The sequence below is a fragment of the Antennarius striatus genome, chromosome 16, assembly GCF_040054535.1.
Source record: "Antennarius striatus isolate MH-2024 chromosome 16, ASM4005453v1, whole genome shotgun sequence".
NCBI lineage: Eukaryota > Metazoa > Chordata > Actinopteri > Lophiiformes > Antennariidae > Antennarius > Antennarius striatus.
Window position 1 is genome coordinate 8594098 of NC_090791.1, and position 22354 is coordinate 8616451.

The following is a 22354-nucleotide window of genomic DNA, read 5'->3' on the forward strand; positions in this document are numbered from 1 at the left end:
TAAACTTTTTTACATTTCACTTCTTGGTCATCCTAAAATAAAAATCAATTTCATGTTGTAGTATAACCTATTTTCCAATTTACTATAATAATAATAATAATAATAATAATAATAATAATAATAAATTATTATTATCATTATTATTATTAAACTCAAATGAATGAAACCGAGCGTGCATCCTCCTTTCCTCACCAGATGAAGTCGGTGCAGTGGCTGCAGAAGGTGGGCTGCTTGAAGAAGCGCGCTATGAATTTGTGGTCCTTCACCTCGTGCACGTTCTTCTGACGGAGGGCTCCCTGACGCGCGAAGCCCCGCACGGGCTGGCGGGGTCCGTCCTCTCCGTCGCTGTTGGCCGCCGCCGAGTCTGCCATCATTCGGTTGTCTGACTTTCTCTGACCAACTCAAGTTCGACCCTGGAAGCGGAAAAAAGTCGCAGCTCGCACGTCGCTGGAGTTCAGATTGATCTCGTCACGCGTTTCCGCCGCGGGTTCACCTGTTCACTGCTCAGAGGTGTCACCTCGTCCTGCTGCTGATTGGACGCGCGTCCGCCGCTCTCTGCGCTTCCTCTGTCCTTTTTTTCTTCTGAGCTCACGGAAAGAGAGAGAGAGAGAGAGAGAGAGAGAGAGAGAGAGAGAGAGAGAGAGAGAGAGAGAGAGGAGAGCGAGAGAGAGAGAGAGAGAGAGAGAGAGAGAGAGGCGTTAACTTCCTTGCCTATTTTAAAGTGTTCATCATTTTACGAGTCTCAATGGTTTGAAGGGAATGATTTTTTAAAAAAAACAAACACAAGTAGCTGTAATCAATGTCTTATAAGTGATTGTAATGCGACTTCATATAGTAATGGGGGTAGTAATGGGTTGTGGGGTAGTGCTGTAAAAATCAGCCAAAAAAAATCAGCCAAAAAACTGGAAACTAATATTCTCAGAGACAATCAAGTAACCCACATATGTGTGAATGCTCCCCAGACATCAGCTGCTAAAACAGTCTAAAAACAATAATGATGATGAATTTTGTCCCTTTTTTGACCTTGACTTAACTGTGCAAAACATAATAAGCCTAAACCAGTATGCAAATATGAGGTTACCTACTTCCTCTCACAGCACAGCTGCGTAACGTGATTGCACAGATCCTTGTTCACTGATCACAGACCATCCACTCATTTGATGCCTACGCTGCTGGTGTCAACAGTAATACAACCCATATTCAGAAGTGAGCATGCAGCTTCAAACACACCTGAACAGAAACAGAAAAAAAAACTCCAAAAAGGCACATGCAGTGTAAAATCATTCAAACAAGTTCTCTGTGGCTTCAGATCAGTCGTGTTTGAGCTGCTCTGACTTACATAAATGATCTTGATAGAAATACACCTGTGACTGTGCGTGTGCGTGTGTGTGTGTGTGTGTGTGTGTGTGTGTGTGTGTGTGTGTGTGTGTGTGTGTGTTTGTGTGTATAATTCAGTTAAGGCAAGTGATTCAACTCCAATCCACGTGCCTAAAATGTTTCAATCAAGAGAAACAAACACAGGATGTAAAGATTTTTATTTATTGGTTTTACAACAGATAATATGTGACTATTAGTTTACAAAAAAGAATTTCAGTCAATCACTCAATGAATGAATGAATGAATGGATCGATCAATCAATCAATCAATCAATCAATCAATCAATCAATCAATCAATCAATCAATCAATCAATCAATCAATCAATCAAATGAAATATAAGACCCATTTATGTTCTATTTCACATAAAAGACAGATGCAGATCTTCTTACTGTAGTCCATCTCTGTTTTCATAGAGATCAAGGATATCAATGAGATGGACGAAATGGGCCAGCCCCACTGGACAAGGTTGAATACAGTAGAAGTCCAATTCAAACAAAGCATGAGAAATGTGTATGACACAATGGAGAAAAAGTGCTTTTTTTTTTGCTCCAAACTGATTACAAGATATCATTACCCACCAATTTACATTGGAGGACAGCCATTCTCTTGAAATGAATCGTTGGCAATGCCCAGTCGACAGCAGGGACAGCTAAGAAATACAAGACTGTCAGAATAGAAAACAGCAGCCTCAAGCCACACAGTTCATCTTGCCTACCATTTCAAATGTGGAGGCGAGTAAGTAGTGGTCAGCTATGACATGCATCCTAACAGGTTTAAACAATAATGATATGCTTCAAAGGTTAGAGTCTAGAGTCTCCATTATAGCCATGACTTACACCACCTCTGCTAGTCAGACAGACTAGAAAAGTTCTGTGTCATCACAGTACATTTCCATTTCCCATAAAGATCAGATCCAAACCGGAAAATAAGGATATAACATGGATCACATTGGCCATCCCAGCTAGCCTGGGCTTTAAACTAGAACATTTTCAGTTCACTAGCCCAAGGGAATAGTTACGTCAGACCCAGCGTATTGATGAAATTGAAAGAGATCAGCAGCTTACGTGTGGAAATAATAGATCAACAACTATACATGCGCACAAGGCCCATTCAGGTACACGCAAGCTATGCTTATGTCACAGCACGGCCTCTTGATTGTGTGTCACCCTCAAAAATTGAGCCGCTCTCATCATTTTACTGTCTGCAGCCATCGAGACAGAATCTTAAATAACAATACAGGTATGTCGGCCTCTAATGCTTGGAAATGTGGGAATTTATGAGTGAGATAATGGAAAGCAGAGAGGTATAAAAAAATGAGAGGTGAGTAAACCTTGTATTGATAAAGCCTCGGTGAAAGGCACACCCTGTTATCTGTCCTGCAGCTACATCTCATCTAGGTCATTCACTGCCAGCTGTCTGCCAGGATATACAGTATGTGTGTGTGTGTGAGTGTGTGTGTGTGTGTGTGTGTGTGTGTGTGTGTGTGTGTGTGTGTGTGTGTGTGTGTGTGTGTGTGTTTGTCAATGACTCAGGAAGTAATATAAGCATCGTTGAAAACTTGATGACATGAAATTCATACATCTATATTACAGATGAGGTTTCTAAAAATCTCTTAAGAAGCAAAAGTCTTGAGATGAGTCAGAACTTAGCAGCTGTGCTTGTATTCAATGCCAGCATTCAGACACTATGGGATGAAAGTTTGTCCTTGTACCGTGTTTACTGTTGGCAGAGCAGTATAACTTATTTCTCATCTCACAAATATTGTCTTGCTTTTGTTCCATATCATGTCCTTACATAAACTGCGCCAGATGAAAAGGGATCTTGAAATGGAACATGTGGAATGTGTCATCAATTTTCATGCAAAGTCTCACTTCAGGCATATTTTTCTGTCAGACCTTTGATATTCTACACTTGTGAGGTGTCTGAATTGTATTGATCAAGGGCAAATGCTCACTAACACAGAATTAAAAACATTTCTTAACAAAATTTGAGGGATATAATCTTTTGTGATCAGAAACTGAAGCTCATGAGACAAAACATTTTTTGAAACATTTATGTTTTTGTTGTGTGTGAAAACCAAAATCCATCTACAGTAATATGATCACATACACGCTCACATGGCTAGCATGCACATTTTAGAGGTGTTTCCCTGAAGTGAAAAGTATGACAGAAAGCAACAAGTTTTGCCACTTTAGCATAATGTGTGTTGAAGTTTTAATGTTGAAATGTTTAATGAAAACCTGCCAAAAAAAACTTTTCAAGGCAAGTTTAACGGATATGATATAGTGCAATATAAATGTGAAGCAAAATTGGATCCAAAGAATAACAAACATCATATTTGGAGGAGATATTATTAAAACATCTCAAACTCTAGCAGAAAAAGTCAAGGATGTGTGTTTTGTTGAAGTCATGAGTCATAAGAAAAACTTTGCTTACAAAACAAGCTGTGTATGGGGTAGAATACATCATTTGTATATACTGGTGAAGAATTTCTTTTACAAATTAAATATGCTTGAAATATTTTATTTTTTTGAAATACAGTCAACCCACTATAAAAAGTTGCCATGTCTGTTTTTTTTGAATAGCTGTATCAATCAGACCAACAGGAAACCTTTGTGTCTCAAGGACCATTTTGGTTCCGTCTTTGGTAAATTAATAAGGAGAGAAAGACAAAATTAAAAGAAGTTTTACACATAGTTCAAGAAGGAAGGCTCCTTCCTGATAGTCACAGTTTATTTGTCATTCACACATCTCATGCATGCTCATTCTCAATTTCCTGTTGACAGCACTGAGGCCTGTAGGTAACATGACACCCAAAGACTTCTGATTATCATCATCTTATCTTTAGTTACTTATTTGTCTCTCTTGATTGTAATAATAGTTTACAATATTTGGTGAGCTCAAATTATAATTTTTATTCCTCATGTACAACAGTTCTCCAAGCTTAAAATTATCTTACTATTGTTATTATGTTATATATTGTAGGGAATAACATGTGACACATGAGGTCAATAAACTGCCCCTTTGAAAAACACTAGCGTTGATAATATCCAGTTTTCAACATGAACATTTCATCCTGGTGTGGAATTTATCAAACTCATTTGGCTCTGCATCCATGTGCGCCGTCATGCCTCTGCACACCTGAACCTGCTAAAGCAAAGAACACAGAGTCCAGTGATTTACTGGAGGACATCTCACATTTATTCTTATATTTTTCCTTTTTCTCCCACATTGGATCAGCCAGTTCTACTCACGCTGCGGTTCTGGTTGCAGCTGACTCCCACTGTTGGCCTGGGGATGGTGTAAACAACTTTTCTCCTTTGATGCACATGGACTCATGCCAGCTGCTTCGTTTCACCTGCCCGAGAGGAACTAGAACGGAAGAAAACAGCATTACAGGTACGACTATCCTAACCAAGACGGAGTCACTGGTCTAGTCACAAGAGCCCAAGCTTTCTCTGACTTCTCTCTGATTCGCCTGTGATTGTGTTCAGTAGAACACATGCTGACCTCTGGAGGGATCTGAGGCCCGACACTGTTTGGGAGTTGATACTTATAGGTGCTGAGCACTTAAAGGTCAGTGTTCACTGGGAGGCCAGTGGCAGATCTCACTGTTGTTATAACACTAAACACTGCTACTGCCTGACCCAAGCCAACAACAGACATTTTAAACAGATCTTTGTTTTTCACAGCTTTTTTTTTTTTATCATTAACTTGAGAATGCAGACAATCACACGAGCAGGAAAATGACTTACTCTACTATGCAGCACTGCTATATATGTATGAAATTGTACATTGTGTGGGTGACAGAGAATAAAGAGGTGTGGATGGATGGAAAAAAAATGAGTGAGTACTTTATCATTTATGCTTCATCCTTGTAGAATTCTATGAACAGAAAACCCAGACGAGTACAGCAGCCTCATCGCTGGTCTTCCTCAGCTTCAGTCAGCTATACCTCAGAAATGGAAGCAGATTCATTAAACAACTGGTTGTAGTACAATGCTGTACAACTCTGCCTGTCACCAACAACAATTCCACCCTTGTTTTCTTCCTTTGCTCTAAAGGTAAGCTCCATGCTACATGCTACACCGTACAGTAGATTGTTAACATCAACAGCTGACTCTGGTTGTTGTTGTTGGATCCGCTCAAAAAAGTTATCGAGAGTTCCTTGAAGTGTTTCCTTTTTCTTCTCCTCAAGGATTGAATTTTAACCAGCAAAAGTTGATCTTTTCCTGAATTCAGAACAATAGTGAGACTAACGAATGATGCTTAATGGTAGATATTGGTACTATATGTATGTATTTTAATATGATATTTTTATTTTCATTTATTGTTCAATAACATCATATTATGTGCTTTTAACGACTAATAACGACTTACTAACAATTCAACTTACAAACAACCTTTTGGAACCAATTGTGCTCTTATGTTGAGAACTGTACTTCTTCCAAATGACAAAACGATCCCATCTAGTGGCCATTTAGAAAAATAAACTTCCTTTCCGCTTCTCTTTCATAATTATTCATGTTTTTGACTTTGTCCCCACAGGGAAACTCTGTGTCAGTGAAATTTTATGCATGGCGCAACTTAAAATGCAGAATAACAATATGAAAGACATTACTGGCACTTTGGAAAGTCCAATGAAATCACAATCTTACAAACTTCTTCTTTTACTTCTGGCTCATCTCGTTATGGGTCGCCATATCATGTCTTTCTTTTCCATGTCAGCCTTTCTTTCTTCCCTTCCTTACTACACTCACCGTTGCTCTGCACTGTTGACCCCAGATACTTAAAGTCTTGAACCTTCATCACTCTCATTTTCCTCATTCGTCAACTCCTGAAAGCACTCCTTCCATCTACCCAGTACAATCCTAACCGTAACCTGCTGCACGTCTTTCCATCTCGACCTCTCTGTCTGGCCCACCTGTAGGGATCTTCCTTTCCTTCCAGAGTGTCCAACCAGGCATATGTGTCATCATTATATCTCTTGTTTGGCCTTTGGCTGCAAGTCACATCTCAATGCATTCTCCTCTCCTCACCTTGGTCCTCCCAATATCCCACCTCTTCTTTGTTAGCATCTTTACTTGTATGGTGTCCTCTACTTCAGGGTTCCAGCGTCAAGTCTTCTCCCCGTTCCTACCAGAAGTACTCTCCTGTCTGTTTCTCTAATCACCTTGTCTGTGATGATCCAATCTTCTAGGAGCCTCTCCTGTGCACCAACAGCCCATCTCACCTCTTGTCTGAAAGTCACACCACACTCTTCCTTTAAAAAACATGATCAAAATCTAGTTTAGATTAAATTTTTCCAGTATTTGAAGTGCTGCATAATGTTTCAGTAGGTTACTGTTTGTAAACACGCTAGCACAACACAGAATTGTGCAGATACTGGTAAAATACTGGTCTTACCACATCACATGCATATGTACAGTGTTCCACTGATCCTTGGCAAACAATGGCCTAACTAGAATTCTGAACACATTGTGTAATGCCCTATTCCTATAACTTCTTGCGTTATATCTGTAAGTTCTACATGCCAGTTAACCCAATGATATCCTATGGTTTGCTGCATTTCAACTCTGTTGTCAGCACATCATGTTAATATAGCAGCATCAAGGCTAAACATTGGGAGTGAGAAGTTTTCTGATTTCAGTTGCAGTTTGAGTTGTGTGATGGTTTCCCATCGCTAGAGGGAGACAGAGCTATGCATCAGACGCTATCGACGATGAAACACTGACCTTGTCCTTAAACTTGGAGCTTCACGTGAGATCAATAGGACTGGATCACAGACAAGAAATATGTTAAAACTGACATTTAGATCCTCATTTGAAATGAAAGAATGAAAGAATGAAAACCGTCACACAAACTCAGCAGATGAGAGTTCACTGTCATCACAGCGGCAACATTAAATTATATGAGAGACTGTAGTACAAAGGACTTGAGTAATTACATTTTTGACGATTTACAACAGAATTTTACTTAGATTTTTCTAAACTCAAAAAGAAAAACTAAACATACAGTCTGTAGCATTCTATGTAAAACTGAAAGCAAACACAAGTGTTTTAACTGATTCCTACGAATATTGCGGACAAGCTGACGTGTGAAACAAGCAGCTAAACAATGACAACAAAACAATCACATGACCACACATGAACCACAGACAGAGAACCTGACACTGATTACAATGACGGCCTTTGTGCTTCACTCACGATTCACAAAAAGAAAGTAGCTACACAGCAGTCACAAAGGTCAGCTCAGTTTCATGGTTATGTCACTGTACCTGAAAGCAGCAGTCTCATAATATGTTAACCCTCAGGATCTATATCCATGACGTTTGAAGAGCGTCAAATCTGATGGCAGACAGATTCAGGATGGTTTCAGATACAACTTAGTTCAAGTCTTTAACATTAGTATTTGTTACTTCACAATGGTGAATTTTCTATGAGTCCTGTAGACTTAACAATGTTAAGTAAAAGAAGGATAGAAAGCCAATCAAGTAAAATAAATGACTTACTTTCTTCATGAATCACAGACTTAAACTCTTGTCCTACATATAATACACATCTCCATGAGGAGGACATTAAACATACTCATATCTATAACAAATGTTCCACATTTTAAAAGAACCAGTTCATGATTTTCTACAAAATAACTTCTATGTAATAAATACTTCAACATTTTTACAAATGTATTTCATGTCAAGAGTTCATTCATTCATACATCTTCCAAACCGCTTTATCTGCTATAGCGGGTCACGGGGAGCTGGAGCCTATCCCAGCTGTCTTTGGGCGTGCCACACAGAGACATACAAACACACACACACACACACACACACACACACACACACACACACACACACACACACACACACACACACACACACACACACACTCCTACGGTCAATTTGGAACGGCCAATTAACCTGAAGCATGGTTTTTTTGAAGGTGGAAGGAAGCCGGACACCCCGGAGAGAACCCACGCAGACAAGGGGAGAACATGCAAACTCCGCACAAAATGGGACACGAACCCGGAGCCGCCTTGGTGTGCAGCGACAGCGCTACCCACTGCGCTACCGTGCTGCCCATACCAAGTGTTAATAATAGTAATTTCACATTTGGCAAATAAATAAATGAATGAAAAAAGGAACTGAATGAATGGGATTTAAAAATGCACATCTTTTTTTTTGGGGGGGGGGGGGGCAATGTGATAAACTCTTTTCTGTTTAAAGATGGGTTGAACATTCAGGGAAGGTGTTAGTCACGCTGATTTTTTAGATTTCTAGAGAAATATCCACACTGCCTTTATCCAACTTGTTAAACTGAGTCAATAATGTGAAAAAGATGTAACCGCAAGGGAGTAAATTACATCACCCAGAAAAGGCCATGGTTGGGGCAACATGACCGGCATCCTGCCTTTAGCTTGCTGGAGGGAGGGCATTAATCACTGATTGTAGAAAATATTATCTGATTTCGAAGAAAATCATGATGCTTTTTTATTGTTGGTGTAAATGTTATTGTCATGTAAAAGAAACCCACAGAAGCAAATGTTCTGGTAAATACATTGTTTTTTAATACCTCCAGTATATTATTTTCCTGTTTCCTATCTAGTGGACTAATCTCATAGAAAGACACACAAATTCACAATGTTCCTGTACTGATCCTGTCACCACACTGTCATCAGTCCAGCGCAACAGGACGCTATTACTGATGTGAAAGTCAAACCTGAAATTGAAACACGAGTGAAACTCAACTTATTAAGATATGTAACATTAGTGTACGTGTGTGTGTGTGTGTGTGTGTGTGTGTGTTTGTGTTTGTGTGTGTCATGACTTACTGTAAATAGTTTACATAGATCCTCTTCTTCTGAAATTCCAAACGCAGAGAAGTGATGTTTCCCTCTTTCTATGCAGTCCTATGAACCAACAACTCTCACACACACACACACACACACACACACACACACACACACACACACACACACACACACACACACACACACACACACACACACACACACACACACACACACACACACACACACACACACACACACACACACACACACACGTACGCAAGCACGCACGCACTTCAAGAAGTCCATGGGTACCGGGTTAAAAATGTCCATGGAAAATATAATAAAATCTTTGCGTGTCTTTTGGTATTTACTGAATAGCCCAAAACTATTTAAAAGTCATCCCATTTTCCCAGGGAAGTGAAAAGCAGCCCTACAAAGTTCCCCATTGATGTCATCATTTTAATCATGTGTGGATTCACTAGTATTTCCAAGTAAATACAGTATGGCAGTGAAATCTAATAGCTGCTTTGGTGGAAACAAAAATACTTGTGTTCTTTTTCAAGTCGTAGACTTTTTCAAATTAATATTAAATATGTGTAGTCAATTTTGAAATGCGATAAAACGTTTTGTGCCTTTTGTAAAAATAAATCTGGGTATTTACCATTGTTCTAATTGATTTATACAGGAAACAAGCCATCAGAAGGTCTGAAGGGCAGTGTTGCCTTCATCGCTACTATAGCAACAGGCTGCATTGAATATATAGGGGGTTACTTTCACTTTTACATTCCTAGAAAACTGAGCACTTCCATCGTAGCCCACCAGCTGTTACGGATATAACCCACATATCCGCAGCATATCATCTGACAGATGTGCATAAAGCTATAAAGCTATTCTTACCCTAAGTGTCTGACCGTAGTCACTGCATTGGGTCTGTGCATAGAATATCAGCAAAGCAACATAATGGAAGATGCTGAAGAAAACAGTATTTACATGATGAATATAACCTCAAACTCTCACTGGTGATGGAAATAATATTTCTTACAGTGTACAATGTCTGTGATTCATGGATGAATCTTTATGCAGAGCTACTCCACAGTTCAGTGGTTCCATCTTTGACACGTCCCAGTCTTCAACACTGTTTATTCAATCAAAAGGCTGAAAACATCACATTTAAACACCCAACAAGTTGGACAAAAATCCTTCAAGCAGTTTGTGTTAACCTGTTAACTGACAAACAAACTGCAGGCAATAACTCCATACAGATCATTCATCATCAAGACATCACGTTAGAAGAACTCACGATCATAAGTTCTGTTCTGAAGGTAATTTAAACATGAAGATGAGATAAAAAAGATCTGCTGATTCCATTATATTATTTGTAGTATATAAAACAATGTCATTGTAATAATTCATATTAAAGTGAGACTGTTATTGTAACAAGGAAATCTGGGCATTTCTGTAGCCAACAACAATCTTTGCATCACTTCTCACCTTTCCTTAATTAATGGAAACTGCTTGGGGAGGGGGTCATGGTTAGGGTTAGGGGGCTAAGATTTCAGTTTCATTCTGATTTGTTTTATGTTTCATTTCACTTTGAAACTGATCAAGTGACTAGGCTCAAACTGTTCAGCATGATTTTTGTAAAGCTTACTATGGTGTCAAGATGACCGTGCGCAGTGGCATCCACATGGAGCAGTCTGAAACTCTGGATGACCCCCCCCACAACCTCTCCAGACTTTATTTGTGCAGGTGGTACCTTTTTACAAGATTTTCAATGTTTGAAGTAGAAACAGATTAACAGATTTCTGTAATCCAAATGACTCAGGTTTTCAAACTATCTACTGTCAATTGTTTTACTTCCTGAATGAGTTGCTTTTCCCATAGTGCTCATTTATTCATATGAGTGAATGGATTTTCAGGAATGTTGTGATTTCACCGGCAGATCCACGGCCACCTCTTTCCTCAGCCCATTGAATGAAACAGAGAATCACATACAAGAACAGAAAGTCCCTGAGGGACTGAAATGACTGAAACGTGATAACTGGGACAAACGAATGAGGGAACAAAGATAATTTGAGGACCTCTGTAGGCGTTTATTACATGACGTTGATTCAGCATCATATGACTGAGAAGACCAAAGGCATGCGTTTAAATAAAAAAAGCATGAAAATTGCTAATCTAAAAATACTACAGCACTTCTTTCAGTATCAAGTAGTCATGGCTTGGATCTGTACTCTCATATAAGATGGTGCTGCTATAAAATCTGTAAATAACAGCCTGACTGCAGATTTATGACAGAGGTGTGTGCTTTGTTGTGTTATTGGCTGCTGTTTAAACCACCAGTTATATTTTCTGACTGTTGCTCAGCACCAGCACAATTACAGGAATTCATTATTAGTGTAATCTATGTATATATTTACATATCTGAAAGTAGATAAAATATAACTGAAAGTACAGACAGGAGCACAGGGCTCAAAAAACAGTCTTGGTACATTTTGTATCGTTTTCAAACATTCATCAAATTGAAAGTCATCAGTCAGTCATCTTCAGATTACCACCGCTGTATCCGCCGCAGCGGGTCACGGTGAGCTGGAGCCTATCTCAGCGGTATAGGGCGTGAGGCAGGGGACACTCCGGGCACGACGCCAGTGCACCGTGGAGCCACACACAAAGACATACGACCATGCGCACACGAACTCATTCCTACGGGCAATTTGGAACGGTCAGTCAACCTGTAGCGCATGCTTTTGGAGGTGGGAGGAAGCTGGAGAACCCGGAGAGAACCCACGCAGACACGGGGAGAGCATGTGAACTCTGCACAGAGCGGGACACGAACCCGGGTCCACCGTGTTGTGAGGCGACAGCGTTAACCACTGTGCCCCCGTGCCGCCCTCAAATTGAAAGTATGAATATTATTTTCAATATTATTGTATTACAATTTGTATTTGATTCTTGTTTACTGTGTTTTTTGTATACCCCTTATTTCATAGTCCTGCCAGTAGGATTTTTAATCTCAAGTACATTATTTTTCTCCTCTTCAGCACTGACTTGAACAATTGTTATCAGAGCCAAACAAGAAAAAAAAACAATCTTTCCTCAGGGTGGGTAGAGTAAGGGAGGGAGTCATTTTGACCTCCACATCTCATTTACCAGACACAAAGCCCCACATGAGGCCACATCCACACAGAGACATGGATACAACCCTGTGCATCACATCTTATCTCTCTGTGCAGTTCCCCAATGTGTCAGTTAAAACCATACATACAAGCTGCTACCATAATTTAGTAATCAGAAAGCTGCTAACATTAGAATTCCTGGAAAAACTTCATGAGCTGTGTCATTGACATCACATGTTAATCTAATATGCAGCAAACACCACTGATAATCAGCATGCGTATCAAAGAACAAGACATGCTGTTGTTGAAAGCCCAAGTTCCACTTCGACTGCAGCAACAAATAGTCATCAAAATCTAAAAGAGAGCAGGAAAACCTTCAATTGTTATACGACTATTATTCTGTGTGAATGCACAACATGAATCTAGTTTAATCTCTATTTGATAAACTGTTGCATTCAAATGTGCAAACATATTCTGCTTACTCTACACAGGTCCACATTTAGACACAACACACATCTGTTATGTTTCCCAGTTTGAGAGAAAAGAAACTTACTGAGCTCACGCAGAAATAAATACTCACTGGGTAATTAAAAGCATGCGAGAGACATTCTCATGGCAGACTCTGCTTTGTAAATGATAGGGGAGGGAATACAATAAGACTGCTATGCATGACGCACACACGACACATAAAAAAGTGTGTGTGTGTGTGTGTGTGTGTGCGCGTGTGTGTGTGTGTGGGGGGTGTGTCTGTGTGTCTGTGTGTGTTTTCTGATTAAGCTCATCCCAGAGGAGAGGGTACAAGTAAAACCAGTCCCAGTGTGTCTCCTTACTTAAATCACATGACCCTGACACTGTGCATTATGGGAGCTCCAGCTTTGCATTGCAAACACAATGTTTGAATTACATGTATGATATCAGCAGCTATTTGCAAATCCACCTACTAAACAGACACAAGTACATTATTGGAGAACCACTGTGGTGTAGATACAAATGAAGTCTTCAAACAGTCTCAGTGTTAAAAGTATTATAATGTCCTGCTGCAAAATCATGATAAACACAAACAGCACTGTTCTTCAGGCGTCTTTGAAAAGGTTACTCCACCAGTTTTGGAATTCACTCACTGGAAATAGAGATCTTACATGTCGTCTATGTTTACATGACTCCCTCTGCACCTATAAAAAGCCGCAACTTAATCAGATAAGGAGAAAGTATTCAGCAAGACCTTGTGTTGAAGAACTGACGACATTTGCGATCGTGTATCTGTGAAGGAGGTAAAAACACAGGAGAATCAAGAGACAATTTAGTTTACGTCACCAGATAGTCAAAATGAAACAAGCCGCATGCTGATGGACACAATGACCTCACCCAGCTTTTCTTAGACGTCATCTGTCTGCTTAACCCTCGCTGGCTCTACACTGACCTCGCAGGTCTGTTCTTTACTTTCTGTTTGTGTGGCTGCATGGAAACCAGACACCAGGAGGAACTTGGCGTTTGTTCTCTCTCTACTCTACCTATTTCACTTGTCTGTTTTTACTGGAAATAACGTTCCTTTCTCCTTCTCTCTCTCTCTGTCTCTCTCTGATTCTCTTGCGAATTTGAAATTGACAACAGAAATTCAGCAGAAAAAAGAAAGCAGCATGAAAATGATGTGGCATCACTATCAATCAGTCAATCAATCAACCTTTATTTACATTGCGCTTAATCACATCGTCAGACATTTCAAAGCGCTTTAACAGACGGAAACCCAACAGAACCCTCCACTATGTAAGTTTCATGTGCAGATATGCTGTATTTAGAATGAACTTGTCCTGTAATGTGCATTACATTTCTTATTAGTCATTCACTCATTCATTCATCTACAATACCTGCTTCTTCTGCTGTTGCGGGTCGCCTATCCCAGCGGACTTGGGGCAGGGTAAACTCCAGGCGCAACGCCAGAGAGCTGTCTAGGTTTTTTGACAAGACAGCTCAAATTCAGCTGGTTCTGGTTGATACAGTTCAGAGGAGGTTAAGACTGCACAGTGATTTGTCTAAATGTGAAACCTTGACTCTTAACACAGTCACTCATAGAACATCCACCGCAAAGAGAACCACAAACTGTGCATCATCTACTTAAGACTTATATTATGATTCTTCATGATGTGGCTTGATTTTGCAATTAAAAACAGCTAAAAGACATTGATGTCACAACATGATTCATAAGACAATTGTCAAGGCCTCATTTAACACTTTAACTGTAACTGGAAAATCCTGCCAATAACAAATGAGGAAGTGCATCGGAGAGAACTTCCCTCAGTCAAGTGATTTCACAATATTATTTTTGAATATTTTCTGTAAATAGAAAATTTAAAATTTTGTGTATGCAGTTTATTACTGGGCAACATGGCAGACAGTGCTGTTACCTTACAGCAAAATATCCTCGATTCCAGTCCACCTAGGGCCTTTCTGTGTGGAGTTTGCATGTCTCTCTGTGTCTGCCTGGGTTCTCTGGCTTTCTCCCATCACCAAAAACATGCAACTTATGTGAATTGGTCACAATTACAAAACAACTGTAACTGTAGCTTTTTTACCTTACGGTATAAAACTTGCTATGGGCAAGAGGTGGGGTACACCCCGGACGTGTTGCCAGCACAATGTGGTGCCTCTGCATTACATGTAAACTAAAATTAAGGCTTAAAAACATGTACATTAGTCATTTTAACACAGAGTTTGCACAATGGTGCTGCAGCAAAGACCTGATTGTGATGCTGCAGACTGACATACCATAACATGAACAATCCTTCACTCTGTGGGCTTCATGCTGAACGATCTCCTCCTCTGCTCTGGAGACAATATCACACATTGTCATCCAACTGAACCTTTGCAAAGTTTATGCAAAACTTCCTGCCTGATAGAGGAGCAGCAAGTTGTGTAATACGGGCTATGAATTAAACACATCTACATTAAAACCGCTATTAAAAATTTAGATGGTAATGAAAACCATGTATTGATTGTGAATCCATGAATAAATTAAAACACACACACAAGCAGGTATTAGAGTGAGAAAAAAAAATCCACAAAGTTAAAAAAAAATAAAAAAAAATCCACATCCCAAATAATCGTGGTTCATAAACACCATTGCTCGACTCTGAGCTCTTTCTGTAAACCTCCCACTGTGGTTTTCGTCTTGCAAATCGCGAGTGGCTTCAGACGAACAGAGAACAGAGAGGCTGTCCCAGCGCGGTTTCACTTTCGGTTGTGTTTTACAGAAAGTCTCTGCCCACTCCTGGGGGCTGTTCGAGGAAGCTTTCTGACGGGGATAAGGAGGCGTATAAAAGAGGAGTGCGGTTCACATGCGAGCGATGATTTGACGGGTGGCAGTCAGAGACATCAGGTCACAAAAGTTCCCGCGGAGTCCAGCTGCAAAACCAAACATCAACATCTGCATACCTGCAGGAGTTCACCCGCACCCGGCGCGCAGTTTGCGCTTTGGAATTACGCACGAAACGGAGACCCTAAATCTCTAAATCTGCTGTCAGAACAAAACGGTAAGAGTCGTGCACCACAGTTTGTATAATCTGAGACAGACATTTGATCCGATCCTGCTTTTTTGAGTTATATTCCGTGGAACTGGAGTGCGTCCCTGCGTGTATTTTTAGACAAATATCTCAACAATCTTTTACCAACATCTTCCAAACGGTGGAGCTTTGCTCCAGATTCTTTTCTAAAATGTCCAGTTGTGAACAAAACTATGACATATGAATGTATAGTTATGAAAGAGTCTTTTTGTAAAAAACAAAACAAAACAGTGTCTATTAAGTGACTGTGATCGCCTAGAATGAAATACTGAACAAACAGATGTTACAACACACGGTAACCAATGTGTTTTCCTGGAATTTAAAGCAACACACATTTTAGGAAATTTGCTTTGAACCAGGAAAAGAAAGGAACACACACACACACACACACATACACACACACACACACACACACACACACACACACACACACACACACACACACACACACACACACACACACACACACACACACACACACACACACACAGGATAAACCAATGAGCAATGCCTTGAGCAGACATCTGGTATAAATTATACTCAGCTACAGATTGAGTGTAAAGTTTTTCAAACTTTAGTTTGAAAAACAGTTTTTTGATTGATTGATTGCTAAATGAAGTTAGATGTTAAGTGAGGGAATTTATTTTTTCATTATTTGATATTCAAAATTGAAGTGAAATCAATCAGAAAGGCAAGAAATTAAGACATGCTATTGAACACACACACACACACACACACACACACACACACACACACACACACACACACACACACACACACACACACACACACACACACACACACCTGTCTGAGGCTGTTGACTATATTCAAGGTAAACCACAGATATCAATGGGAATGTGATTTAATCTCTAATCTACACACATAGAAGGCCACTGAAGTGTCTTCCACCCCTCCTCTCTCTTTCTCTCTCACTCTCTCCCTCTCTTTCACACACACACACACACACACACACTCACACACACACACACACACACACACACACACTTGAACTGTCTTTCCTTTGACCAAGTTGATTTGTTAGTAATGACTTCATGTTTGTCTCGTCTCTCCTAGGATGTCAGTGTGGTGGTTGGAGATGGGAGAGGGTCTGCGGCCACTCTCCCCCGTAGGATGGTAGCCGACAGCACAGTGGAAGGCCATGACAAGACCTGCTTGGCAAGCTCATTGTCATCATCATCCTTATCCTTGTCCTCAAACTCCTCCCTCTCCTCATTTTCATCTACGTCGTCTTCACTGTCATCATCATCCTCGCAGTCATCGTCCTCTCAATCGTTGACGTTGGCCAGAGACGTACTGACCTTCAGCCTTCCCCACTCGGAGTCAGAGCAGTGTCAGAATCGGGCCATTCCAAGTCCGACCCCTTCGGTTTACCTGACCCACTTCCCTACCTTCTCCTGCCAGGAGGACTGCAACATCATCACCGATACAGCTTCCAAGCTCGAGCACAGCAGCTTCTACTGGGGCCCGCTGGGAGTGGACGACGCCCATCGAATGCTGCGGGACGCCCCTCTGGGAAGTTTCCTCATCCGTGACAGCCGTCAGAAAGACGTCTTCTTCACTCTGTCGTACCACGCCAAGGGCGGGCCGGTCAGCGTACGCATCAACTACAAACAGCAAAAGTTTTCCCTGGCCGGCAACGAGCGCTCTTTCCCAACGCTTTTTGCCCTTTTGGACTATTACGTTAACTCTCCTAAGAAAAACCTGAGTAGCCCTTACAGGAAATGGCTGCCAACGCTACAGGAGCGGTGCAGGAAGCGCATTATGGAGCTGTGTGGAGGGGGCAGTCAGATATCACAGCTTCCTCTTACCCATGTTGCCCAAGAATTCCTGTCGGAATTCCCTTACAGACTATGATGAGCTTGCTTCACAACATTTTAATAGTACTATTTTTGAATTCAAGAAGGGAGCTTTTACCCAATAGTGAACAGGAACATTTCATAAAGTCTGGTCTTGATGCGTCGGATGTTAAGACCGTGTCACTTTGGGTACCGACTGAAGCAGCACGGTGTTTTGAACTGAAAAGATACGGAACATTTCACAAGAGATATCATGACCACTGTGGAGAGCAGGCAGCCTCCAGCTGGACAGGGTTCATGCATGACATTTCAGCACACTTTACCTCCAGAGACTCAACTCTACCTTGCACAAGGACAGAGCCACATTTGGTCTTGAGGAAGCAGGAAGCGTTGGCAAACGCCGCATTAAGAAATGACAGGCTTGATGGAATGACAACAGAGATAACAGAACATGTGGAATCAACTGCAAATATTGTCTTGAGAATGTATGGATCTGTTGTTACTCCTGTGTCACCACCAAAGACCCAAAAATATTTAAGACTGTTATATAGAGTCATGTACAAGAGTACATGTGATGTAAAACTATGTGGTATTTTTGTAGCAGGTATTTAAAACTCTAATGGCATTGATTGTTTACATCACACTTTGAAAACTGTACTGTCAGTCAGGCTTACAGGTAGACAGAAATGTTAAGAATGTCAGGTGTTAGAGTTCTGGTCTGAAATTGTACTGTAAGGTATGACAATTCACCTTCACTGAATCACACACACATATATATAATTTTATTTCCTATTATTATATTTTAAATAAAACCTTTTAACTAATCTTTTTGTATTTTCAAGTTGTTACTTTTGTTCTTCACATCACAGATGAGAGAGTGATAGGAGTTTGTACAGATGGCGAAAAAGAGGCGCAAACACACCCACCCAATCATACATTATTGTGTCAGTGCTGTGTCACAGACTAGTTGCACAGAGAGACAGGAAGTGAACACGAGATTGCGTACAGTATCATCACCACAGTGATTAAATTCTGTAGGTTTAAGTGACAGGTGGGTAGGTTACTCTGGTAGTAAATGGACTGTTACGCGTAGAGGTATACACACTTACCAGAAACAGGGGCAGAGGTGACACATAATGAAGAGAGAGAGTGTGTGTGTGTGTGTGTGTTGTGTGTGTGTGTGTGTGAGAGTGTGTATGTGTGTGTGTGTGTGTGTGTGTGTGTGTGTGTGTGTATGTGTGTGGTTTTAGGGACCAAACGCAGATTGAAATTTCCTCAGCAGGAAGTGGAACATTTTGGGGGCTTGACATAGATGTGAGGTTAAGGTCAGGTTAGAGTTTACATTTGGTTTTGGAGATCCTAAAAGGCATGTGGATAATTAAAAGTAGTGTCACACAACGGCATGTCCCAATTTGAATTAGAAAATTACATGTATATCTAGATGGAGGGTAGGTTTTATCATTTCAAAAAGAAAATGCAGCATCCAAATAACATGCAGACATTTGGATGCTGCTCCTCAAGCCTTCCATGCTTCATTGTCTCTTGTCATTCTGGTTTATACAGTATAGGTCGATATATGTAACTACTCAGGACCCCTTGTTCTTTAAAATCGTTTTTGGGGGGGTTGCAAACATTTTGTGACTTCATGAAATATTGACTTTATTCTGATATTATAGACAATCAATCATCATGCTTCTATTCATTCTGAATGACATATTTTTCAAAATATTAAGTCTGCAAAAAGGTTTTTACATCATCTGTCTTTGTTTAAAGAAAGAAACACAATCCAGCCACTCTACACTGAGGTACTTTTTCATAGTTCTCACACAGAAAAGGTGAAATGAAAATCATACAGGCAGTCTAAAGCGTTTTTAGTCCATCAGGTACACTTGAAGCCAAGTTACAAGTGAAGCAACACACAAGAGGCAAAAAAACAAACTGCTGATGAACCTTCTTTGTGAATCTATCACCTTATTCAAACAACAGAACTATCTGCTAGTCAAATAAGATGCTTGACACCACTGGAAGGACAGTAGGGTAAATATGCCAATGCAACTGCACAATTTCATGTTGCATCTTAAGATGGATTATATTAGTGAATCAGCTTTAGTGGTATATAGTATTTTACCTTCCATTAAAAAAAACCAAACCCGCTGTCAGTCTAGGTATTTCAGTATAAAGTCATTCAACATTCAAACACACACCTCATATGCTTCAGTTATATATACAGTATATGAGCAAAATATCTCATTTAAGTTCAGCAAGATCATGAATGAACTGAGTGGCTCTCCTTTGGTTCCTGACAACCCAAAAAAGAAAAATAATGCTTTTTTTCTAAAAAAGACCAACACACACATTTCTTCCCTTGTGGCCATCTTTATCAGGCATCACATCCAAAAATACATTATTAAATGTTATTGTAAAATGTTTGGCAGGCAATTGTATTCAAACCGTTTTGAATTCTAGAGGTTTAGAAAATTATTTTGACGTTCAAACCAGATAATACCAGTGGAAATGGGTGTGAAATGATCTCTAGTGATAAAAGTGTCAATGAGTCAGTGTTCTCTGCTATCAGGAGACTTCAGTCAGAAGTTTTGTGTAGAAATATTAATCTTGCAGATACAGCTGAAATGTTGAGTTGCATTAATTATAAATTAAAAAAAACAAACTTTTTTTGTTAAATAACGTTAGCATCTAAGTAAATAGTTAGAGGCAGCGGGCAGCCATATCTTGTGCCTAATGAGCAACTTTTGGGGCGTTTTGAACTAGCCACCTTGTGGTCCACAGCTCAAGACCCAGACGATTGAGCCACTGTCACCCAACATTACATATTTCACAAGGGTGTAAATTCCAACAACAGTCAGTCATTTCATGATACCTTTACATGTCACTTTTTCAGATACTGTAATGCATAAACCTTGAGGTTTTAAACTGAGATAACCTCCAACCAGTTACTCTAACCAAACCAGAACTCCATCACGGAAACCAAACCTTATCAAAAGTCACTCTGGTCTTTACTGGGGGATTTTTTTTTTCCACTTTCTGGGTCTAGGTGATTGTAGTGACACACACACGCGCGTGCACATACACCATACACTGAGTGTCACGAGTCATTCAAAACTTGACTCGCATTAAGTCTGAGTAGTTGGAGGATATAATTATTTCAGCATGAGGAAGTTGCTCAACACACACACACACACACACACACACACACACACACACACACACACACACACACACACACACACACACACACACACACACACACACACACACACACACACACACACACACACACACACACACACACACACCGGATCCACTAGAGCATAAGTCTAATGATAGGATTATGATCTGATTTAAAAAGTGTATTCATGTTATTAATACCCACTTTGTTCCAGCCTTACCTGGAAATGGTGACCAGTGTGTGTGTTCTCTGGAGATGGGTTGTAAGAGTGACTCATAAACTTTACAGTTTCATTCATAGCTTCTCAGTAATCAGTTTTCAATACCTGATTATTTTGAGAAGTAAAATCCCAAGTGAGGTTCTGCTTATCAGCTGATTTTCCCTACACTTTAAATTTTCCATTTTTAGTCTGACATAGCCTTCCACCGAAATCAGATGAATACCTAGACCTCAAGAGAAAGATACTCAGAGGCATTGATAAATAACAATAACAGAGATTTTCTTTTCAACTTGGCATTATTCCATCTTGTGTGTTCCAATGAAACCCCCTCAGAGACCTGTTTACTCCCCTGTGGTTATGTTTACACATAGATTCCAAACCCAGATTACTTGTACTTTTTTGGTGGGCTTACACCAGCTAGTTCTCTGTAAGCATTTCTCATTCAGATGTTTCTTTTGAAAAAGAGTTCCCAGAAGGCTATTACTTGTCAGCTTACTAAGTATCTCTGTGGAATTTCTCTCCCCACAAACAAAAGGAAAAGTTTGAGCTTAGCTGTCACGTGTTTGCTGCTGTCTGCAGCCTTATATTGTCAAAGATTTAAAGGCACATCATTAGTGTAAAGCTTCATTTTTGCCTCTACATGCAGGGCTGGATTTGTGATAAATTAAATAATGTTGTTTGGATTGTGGATTTTTCTTTTTGGATTACAGTAATATTGAATAAGTAATCCCCTTGTTTAACTATCCCATTACTGTAAGCCACTGTAAAAAAAACCTAAAGATGGGTAGAAATAACAGTATGACAAAAGCCAAATTTTTGGATGTGTCTACAACCATGCTAATGGCCATCAGTTGCCGGTCCAACACTCAATCCTTTGACTGTGTTTATTGCACTTAAAAGCATGTCCAACAAATTTAAGGCCTTATATTTAGTGCTGGCATGTGTGACGCTAGCGACCCCAACAAACTCAGGGTCACACAGTTGAATAACACAGCTGCACCCATCTTCAGACAGGTGTGCTGTGACTGTGGTTTGGTACAGAGAAACCATGCACACACAAGTAAGCACTTCAGTATGGTTGCAGTACCAGGAACCCATTCACATGTTTACGTATGCACATGACTTCCCTGAACAGAGGAACCGAGATAAAAGCAACACATAAAAACCGCAGTTTAAGTGAACACGTATGCAGTAGAGCCACAAACACGTGGCAAACGTAGAAAAACAATGCTGTGATGTTGCGACTTTTGGCCTTCTCATGCAAACCTGATTCACACGGGCATACCTG

The 22354-nt window shown here is 40.2% G+C and overlaps 2 protein-coding genes and 2 long non-coding RNA genes across 5 annotated transcripts in view; 1 reads left to right on the forward strand and 3 right to left on the reverse strand.

Annotated features, from left to right (window-relative positions):
- Nucleotides 1–571, reverse strand: part of prkcbb (protein kinase C, beta b) — a 71980-nt gene extending 71409 nt beyond the window's left edge. The window contains exons 1-2 of one of the 2 annotated variants that reach the window (XM_068335960.1): nucleotides 494–571; nucleotides 193–413 (exon numbers count right to left, since the gene is read on the reverse strand). In XM_068335960.1, coding sequence (XP_068192061.1) covers nucleotides 193–374 — 182 coding nt within the window. In that variant the 5' untranslated portion in view covers nucleotides 375–413; nucleotides 494–571. Of the gene's footprint in view, nucleotides 1–192 lie in introns of both variants that reach the window. The other variant, XM_068335961.1, reaches the window with a different exon arrangement.
- A 3587-nt stretch (nucleotides 572–4158) lies between these two features.
- Nucleotides 4159–5578, reverse strand: LOC137610209 (uncharacterized). Its single transcript, XR_011038437.1, has 3 exons — nucleotides 5233–5578; nucleotides 4633–4750; nucleotides 4159–4525 (listed from the first exon to the last, which is right to left on the reverse strand). It is a non-coding gene; the product is annotated as an uncharacterized lncRNA (long non-coding RNA).
- Nucleotides 5579–6021: 443 nt separating this feature from the next.
- Nucleotides 6022–9236, reverse strand: LOC137610210 (uncharacterized). Its single transcript, XR_011038438.1, has 4 exons — nucleotides 9209–9236; nucleotides 7656–7725; nucleotides 7114–7153; nucleotides 6022–6618 (listed from the first exon to the last, which is right to left on the reverse strand). It is a non-coding gene; the product is annotated as an uncharacterized lncRNA (long non-coding RNA).
- A 5659-nt stretch (nucleotides 9237–14895) lies between these two features.
- On the forward strand, nucleotides 14896–17853 carry socs1a (suppressor of cytokine signaling 1a). Its single transcript, XM_068337893.1, has 2 exons — nucleotides 14896–15812; nucleotides 16917–17853. Exon 2 carries the CDS (start codon nucleotides 16974–16976, stop codon nucleotides 17715–17717), a length of 744 nt encoding a protein of 247 aa, XP_068193994.1. The 5' UTR covers nucleotides 14896–15812; nucleotides 16917–16973; the 3' UTR covers nucleotides 17718–17853.
- The last annotated feature ends 4501 nt before the right edge of the window (nucleotides 17854–22354 follow it).